Source organism: Rasamsonia emersonii, assembly GCF_000968595.1.
Source record: "Rasamsonia emersonii CBS 393.64 chromosome Unknown ctg1118621760224, whole genome shotgun sequence".
Lineage (NCBI taxonomy): Eukaryota > Fungi > Ascomycota > Eurotiomycetes > Eurotiales > Trichocomaceae > Rasamsonia > Rasamsonia emersonii.
Window position 1 is genome coordinate 75,205 of NW_013563140.1, and position 7,782 is coordinate 82,986.

At 56.2% G+C, this 7,782-nt stretch overlaps 2 protein-coding genes across 2 annotated transcripts; both read right to left on the reverse strand.

Moving 5' to 3' along the window:
- Positions 1–878: 878 nt before the first annotated feature.
- Positions 879–4,266, reverse strand: T310_5040 (KH domain protein; the record flags this gene model as incomplete). Its single annotated transcript, XM_013472113.1, has 7 exons — positions 879–1,742; positions 1,800–1,997; positions 2,056–2,420; positions 2,483–2,807; positions 2,861–3,322; positions 3,381–3,656; positions 3,733–4,266. The coding sequence occupies 7 exons, from the start codon at positions 4,264–4,266 to the stop codon at positions 879–881; spliced, it is 3,024 nt and encodes a 1,007-aa protein (XP_013327567.1).
- A 1,902-nt stretch (positions 4,267–6,168) lies between these two features.
- Positions 6,169–7,782, reverse strand: T310_5041 (uncharacterized protein; the record flags this gene model as incomplete). Its single annotated transcript, XM_013472114.1, has 1 exon — positions 6,169–7,782. A coding segment is annotated over one exon (1,614 nt), but the record flags the coding sequence as incomplete, so codon positions are not given.

Sequence of the window (7,782 nt, forward strand, 5' to 3'; positions counted from 1 at the left end):
ATTGAAGAAAGAAAAAGGTAGAAAGAAAAAAAAAGAATCCAATAAGTCCCAGGAAGCAGTCAAGTCACTCAAGTTGAATGCTCAAGTTGAATGTTCAAGTTGAATGGGTTGTTGTTATTCAGCTTTTGAGATTGTTTTTCTCTCTCGCTTGTCTTTTCTTTTCTTTTCTTTCCACACCTCATTCACTTGCATCACTTGCATCTGGTGCGGTCTTGGGATATCGATCGACACTTTTGAAAAAAAAAAGCAAAGCAAAGCAAACAACAAACAAACAAACACAAACAAACACACCAGTCTTGACTCTTGAACGCCCAAACACAACGGAAAAACGCACGCACAACCCGAACAGTCCCGGGATATCGATATTCCTCAACATTTCCTTGGTATCATTCCTTTGCTTGCTCGCACAAATTAGAAAAAGAAAAAAAAAAAAACAAAAAATCAAATCAAATCAAATCAATCAATACGACCGATCCCTCTTTCCCCCAAACCCCCAAGCTAATCCGCGGAGACTTGGCGTACCATTCGTAGCAATATAACATGACGGAACAGATAGCATCTCACATAACAAAGAGTCCGATATAACAAAACGCCGAGTCGAGTCGTCGGGTTCGTTTTTCTTGCGATTTTGTTGTGTTTTCTCTGAGTGGAGTAAATCACTGTCATGGATTCACCTCCCTCTCTTTCTCTCCGACGTTCTTCTCCCTGTATACCATTCCCTTAAAAACATTTTGCTTTCCCGTGGTATCAAAATGGAAATTTCTCAAAAATGAAACAGAAAAACAAACAATAAAAAACCGACTGAAAAAACACCGACTGAAAACACAAGAAGCGTTGTGGGGTATATTGCTGCAAATTGGTATCTCTTTTCCTTCAATTCAACGAGGTGGCCCAATCGGGGCCGGGTATCCAGAAGTAGAGTTAGAAGTGCTAGGACGACCGCTATCAAACGAGGCGCGCGGGTCATGCTTGGGAGTCATGTCACCAGGCGCCGTGCCGAAAGGGAACTTGGTATCAAAGCGAGCTGGCCAGCCGTTGCTGCCGCTGCTGTGGCTGTGGGAACTCCCGACAGCATGGTGATCTTCTTCAGGAAGGTTGACGCCCGAGTCGTTCCACGGATTGCGATAGCCGCTATCGCGCGACTCCATGGAGACGAGCGACGCCTTCGACGCGTTGCTGGACGCGTGCTTAAAGAACGACGACCCCGGCGAGGCAGACTGGTTTTTGCGGCCGATGAACGACGAAAACGATGAAATACTGCCTGGCTTCCGGAGTCGTTCGAAGATAGACCCTCGTTCACTGACATCGTCCGAGAAATTGGGCCGAGTCGGCGAATCCGTGACGATGGGCGCAGGCGCGTGCTGCAAGAGCTTAGAATCGAAGAACGGCAACGACTCCTCGAAAGAGTCGGATTTCGGACGGGGGATAGCACCCTTGACGGTGGTCGCGTCCAGTCCATGCGCGACCAGACGAGAGATCAAGAAATCAATCGCATCCTTCAGCCCGCCGGCGTTGTTTCGAGTGTAGCCGAGCACAACTCGGTCCTCAGGCGGCGGGACCGTGGCAGACACGGGCTCATCGCCAGATTTGGGGAGATCGGCGGAGGTATCGACGGTAGCGTCGACTTCATACTGCTCCTTGAGTTTCCCGCGAACGTCGACAAGGAATTCGGGAGACTTGAAGAACTCCCGGAGCTGCGCAGAGCTCTGGAAGGAGAGCTCGTGACTTTCAGGCACCATTCCCTTGGATGACCAGTCAGCCACGTTCACCAAAAAAAAAAAGGTAGAGATAGATCTTACCAGGAAGGCATCGACGGCCTGGGGAACTTGATATTCAGGACCGGAGATGGTGATCGCATCGCTGGCAAGCTCCGTGCTCGGGAACTCGATCTTGCAGTTCCATTTCTTCTCGAGCTCTTCAATTTCGCGCATCCGGGTCAGGAGCTCACGGTGGTACAAGCGGTTGACGAGGACGGTTTCCGAGACGTATTCCGCGTCCTGCTCTCCGAGTTAATGCGTGTTGTCGGAAACGACGACATCAAAATCCGTGACATACCACTTTCTCAACCATATCCATGATCTCCTGCTTGACGAGATCCAGAGACTGCGCGTTCCGAGCGGGAGTGCGGCAGATGACATTGTCCACCTTGACGTCATCATCTTCCTTTCCAAGACCACCCCGATCCATGGCGTTGGAGAACTTGACGAAGACGGAGTATTTCTTCATAATCCGCTGGATGTGTTGACCGCCAATGCCAATGATCCGTTTGTGGTACTGATCCGGGACGTGGAAGGAGATGGATGCAGGCATCTCCTGCTCGACCAAATCCAGCCCATTCCTGGTCGCCTCGTATTGGGTGCCACAGACATCGATATAGAAGTTATACTCATTGAAGCCGTCGAAGATGATTTGCACGTTGCCTGCAGCGAAAAAAAAATTGTCAGTCCACGGAACAGACGGTCAACCAGGGGGAACGACGTACTCTGCCCCATGATCTTGTTGATCTTGCCATTCTTCTTGCCGCTGACAAATTCCTTGTGCTCATTGGCCAGCTCGATCTTGACACGAATCTGATACGGGCTTCGATTGACAAAAGGAATCTGGTTGATGACCATCATGGCCGCCTTGACCGCATCGTCCGATCCGTTGATCGAGAAGGTGAGGTTCTCAAAACTGACCTCCGCCCCGGAGTTGGTGCAAATATCGGCAAGCATGGTCCGAACATCCACCGGAGTAGGCGGACGCATGCCACCCTGGGAGGGATCCGGCATGACGAGCCACCACGATGCGCTGTAGAATTGGCCCGCCTGCAAGAGTTAGCATTCGGTGCATTGCAAGCTATACCAGTGTTGGAGCATACCAGGGCCATGATCTCCCGCACGGTCCGCTCCACGTGGAGGACCTCGGTTCCCTGAACTCGAACCAGACCGCGCTGGCTTCCCAGCTGGGGGAACAGCACGTAGGAGCCATTGGCCTCCATCACCTTGCGGACCTTATCCAGACGGTCGAGGAGAATGTTGTCGATCTTGTTCGCGGAGAGCACGACGTCCTTGACATAGATCTTCACACCCATGACCAGTTCCCGCAGCTTCTGCTTGGCGCGAGCGATATTCTCCAAGCTTTCTCCGGTGATGTAGACCTCATCCTCACTCCGACGATTGGCCCCCGGCGGTGTGTAGCCGAAAATCCGGGGGAACGGCGGCGGGAAGTAGATGGCCGTATTCGTGGCGGCTTCGATCATCTTGATATTCTTGCGCGTCCGGCCACAGACGAGGGTGTGCATGGTCAATTCCAGTTTCATGGCATCGACATGACGTTTCAGCTACGCGATGGCGGTCAGCCACGGTTAGTAGACAGCTGCAGGGAGAGAGGCAGCGTACAATTTGATCAATCATGATCAGCAACCTCGTCTTTGCATGCTCAGCACTCTCCATGTCGCCGTAGATGGCCACGCGAAAGCGATTGTCCAAGCCATTCTCGTAGCCATATGACGAGACGACGGCGCTGTCGGCGTCCAGCATCTTGGGGGTGAGGAGGAAGATATCGGCTCCCGTATAGGCAGCCAGGGTATCAAGGTGCTCGAGAACACTGGTGCGGATGCCTTTCGTTGAAGCATCCATGATCAGGTGCTGGTCCACATCGACGGTCGCACAGCGCTGCAAGGGGGGAACACAGAGATCAGCGACACATTCACACCAGACGGGATTAACAGAAAAGGGGAGCACGACGCACCAAGGAGATGGGAGTCTCATTGAGAATCCTGGCCCGCAGCTTGCGCACCAACTCGCCGTCGCCGGAGACACAGACGTTGGTGACGAGACCCTGCGGGCGTTGTTGCAACGTAGGCACGATCTTGGGCTCTGATGTCGTCACGGTGGCCTCGAGTCGGCCTCCACTGGTCTCGGTTACATGTCGACACAACCTCCGGAGCGCCTCGACGTTGTTGACGTGGACGGGCAGCTGGTGGATGGGGGTGCCCTCGGGGGTGCCCTCGGGGAAGGTCCAGCGCTGGAGGGCGCCGGGGCTGGCGTGCAGCACCTCGTCGACATCGGGGCCAGCGAGATTGGAGGAGAAGGGCACATTGAAGGACAGGTTGACGGTGGGATCAACGGGGGCCGGAGGGGTCAGCGGCGGAGGAGCGCCGTGCGGACGTCGCAGGGACTGCGAGGCGGGAATGTCGGCGTGCGGGCGCGACATCCCAAAGGCGGGCGTCATGCGCTCCCACCCATGGCGAGCCTGGCCCGTGAAGTTGGAGATCTTGTGCATGCTGCCAGCGCGGATGGGTGCTTCTTGCGACCCCCTTGACTACGGGCCAGTCGAGGGGAGACGACGAGGGCGAGGGCGAGGAGGATAAAGGCGGAAGCGGAGGCACGGAAAGAGAAACGCAAGAAGAGAAAAGAACGGGCAGGAAAGAAGGGGAAGAGGAAGCGAAAGGGAAGGAGGAAGAGAAGAGAAGAGAAGGAAGAGCCAGGGTGACGGGGAGCGATGGGCGGAGGGAGAAGCAGGACAGATAGAGGGATCTGATTGATGATGGATGGAGGGTTGGCGTCGAGGCGAGAGGAGGCAGAGAGCGAGGAAGGCGAGCGAGGCCGGCCGTGGGTGGCTCGGCGGGCGACTGAGCGCTAAGCCTAGCTAGACAGACAAGAGATCCAGCAGCACAAGCAGTCCAGACACAACAGCCTCGAGACAGCAGCAGTGGGGAGAAGCAGACAAAAAGAACAGCAGATCGATCGACAGACCAGAAGCTCACTGCTCGACCCTGGAAACTTCGCGAGCACACAGAAGAGCGGCGAAGGAGATGGAGCTCCAGCAGCTGTCTTGCTCAGCCCAGCCAGCCAGCCAGCCGGGGCTGGTCGGGTTGGACGGACCACCAGGCGATTTTATTTGATTATTTTGATTTGATTTGAGTCTACTTACGATACGGTCATACCATCGGGGCAGAGGATGAACTACGATCTGCTACAGCCTACTGGCCTATCTGCGTGTGTGCCTTGCTCTCCATCTGGAAACCCACGACTCGATGCGTGTGCAGTGGCATGGATTTTCTGTCCGGCCAGCTCTCTCCGGCGCAAACTTTGGCCAGCTGCCAGTGCCAGCAGACAGACAGGCTGAGCCTGCGAACCCTGTCGTCAGAGTGAGAGTGGAGGCCGCGACGACCACTGACCGGGGGGACGCCAGTCGCCAGGTCGCTCCGCAGCTGGCCGGTGCTCCATGATCCATCTGCCCATGACGATGGGACTGGGACTGGGCTCGCCCTCGCGCTGGTGGAAATGGAATGGTGGATCGGCCGGCCGGACTCCCGATAGACAGGCTCATAGACTAGCTCCAAGTCTACGCAAGGCGCCGCTGGCCCGTCTGCCGTCTGCCGTCTGCCCTCTCTGCCGGCGCAACGGGCCTGAACCCTGTTCGACGACGGCTGGAATGCGGGACGGCTGCCGGAGAATGGAATGAATCAGCCCAAATGCCATTAATTATGCCACCAGCAGGAATGATGCAGATACCTATCATGCAGGCTCAGCATCCTCGGCCATCCAGAAATGCCGAACGCTTGCCCCGTTCCGGAAGTCACGTGTGGAACAGGCCACGCAAAGGCCCTCGAATGAAGAAATCCAAGAAATCCAATCCATGGCGACGATCAGGCTGAGGTACGCTGAAGATTCCATACGTACGGTGACTACGGTCATGATGATGCTGCTGATGCTGCTGCTGCGGAGGTCCCGCCGAGTCCCGCCCCGACTGTCTTCCCCGGCCGGTCCCGCGAGCTGGGAGATTGCTCGTCATCCCGGTCCTGCCGGCCCAGCTCGGGGAACAGGCACAATAATGCTCTGGAGCAATAACGAATGATGATGACAGTGACGAATCACTAAGAATACCGGCAACCTAATCATCTCGTGCGAATGCATCGTCCCTCATTATTTACCAGCTCAATCGATCGCATACTACTACCAGCTGAATAGACTAGGCATTACAAACAAATCCATAGAGATAACTAGCATAAAGGAACCCATCCTATGCCCTGCCAAATGAAATACACATCTGCTCGTGCCCGATTACCATCATTAGGCTTCCTGTTCTCAATATGATAATGCTGCCACATGTCGCAAATGCAATGCCACCAGGCAATAGAAGGCTATGGTACAGACAATCACAAAACGAATGAACCGTCCATCAATATCGCTGCGGGCCTCGGTGCATGCCCTCTCCGCTCCCGTCAAGCACCATCCGCCCCGCGTCCTCCTCCTCGTAGTATCGCTCGTCTCGCACCGGCCGCCCCGACGTATACACCGGCCGATCCACGTACTCTCGCGGCTGTCGAAGCTCGTCGTCCGCATACCCACTGACCTCGTGCCCGCCCGGTCGCACACTCGGCACGCGATGCGGTATCGCTTCCCGCGGCTCGTCGTACCGGTTCGCTGGCGGCCGCACGCTGGACATCCGAACCACCCGTTCGCGCGGCATCTCGGGGTCCTCAACGTACGTCTGCTGTCGCGGTGCGTAGTCGACCACCACGCTGCTGCTGCGGTACGCCGGTTCTCGCTCTGCGACCGGATGAGGGTACGGCCGCCTTTCTTCCACCACGCTTCGCGGATAGTCAACAACCCGTCGATAAGTGGCCGGTGGAGGGGGCGGCATCTCATGGACATATCTCCGATCCCCATACGGATCGTCCACTATCGACGTCGCTCGCACGCTGCCGTTGCGCACATGCGCCCGTTCATTGTAATCATCCACCTTCGCCACTCGAGTTGGGGGAGGCGGCGGCATCGCACGCACTTTGGAGGCCGGCACCGTCTCGTAGTATTGGTTTCCATACTCGTCCACCACAATCCGCCGCGGGGGAGGTTCCACAACACGCGGTGGAGGCGGCTCTTCATCCACGTATGTTTCGCGGAATCGGGGCGACGGCGGAAGCTCTTCGACCGGTGCATACCGTCTCGTGTATGACGGCACCGTCTCCTCGTAGTATCTGGCTCTCTCGTGATGAGTAGGACGTTCGATCACGGCGTACGACGAAGCCCGCATCGACCGTGGCGGTTCTCCGTATTCGCGAGACAACACCTCTGGCTGTCGCGCATGATGCAGACTGGCAACGCGCCTCAGATCCTGATTATCGCGGGCAGGCCTCCGCGTCCCCATGCGGGAAGCAGTCCGCGCCTCCATGGGGGCGTCATAGTCCCGAGCGTTGTTGCCATATCGGTCATATTCGTAGACTGATTCCCTGGAAATCGCTTCTCTCCGGTCAATGGTCGGTGTATACCGAGGGGACGTGACATCAATGTAAACGGGCCGTTCCTGAGGCGGTCGACTCCGACCTCCCGACGCAGGGGGAACGTCAGTAAACGGAGGAGGCGACGCGGGTTCTTCCTTGATATAGGGCTCAGGAGAATCGGCGGCATGTCTTCGCGGTGCAGCGGGGCCTGGTCTGTCCCGAGGTTCCTGCAGCCGCCGACGCTTGCGAGGCATGAGTGGTTGTACGGGAACTTCTGGACTAGTCCGTCCCGAATACGGATCGGTGGGCACACGTTCCTGGCGATAATCCTGCGGCCTGTGCGGTGGAACGGACGGCATTTTGGCCATCGCCAGAGGAGACACTCGGGAGGGCTGGGGAGCTGCAGGAGAGGTTATATGGTTTCTCACAATTCTCACGTCACTTGCAGGTGAAAATGAGTGCTGACCCATTCGGCCTCTCTCAGCCGGCCTTTCATAGGATCGTTTTCTGGGATCCGACGCTTCGCGTGGATAGTATTCATGATGATCCCTGTTGTTGTTGTTGTCCAAAGC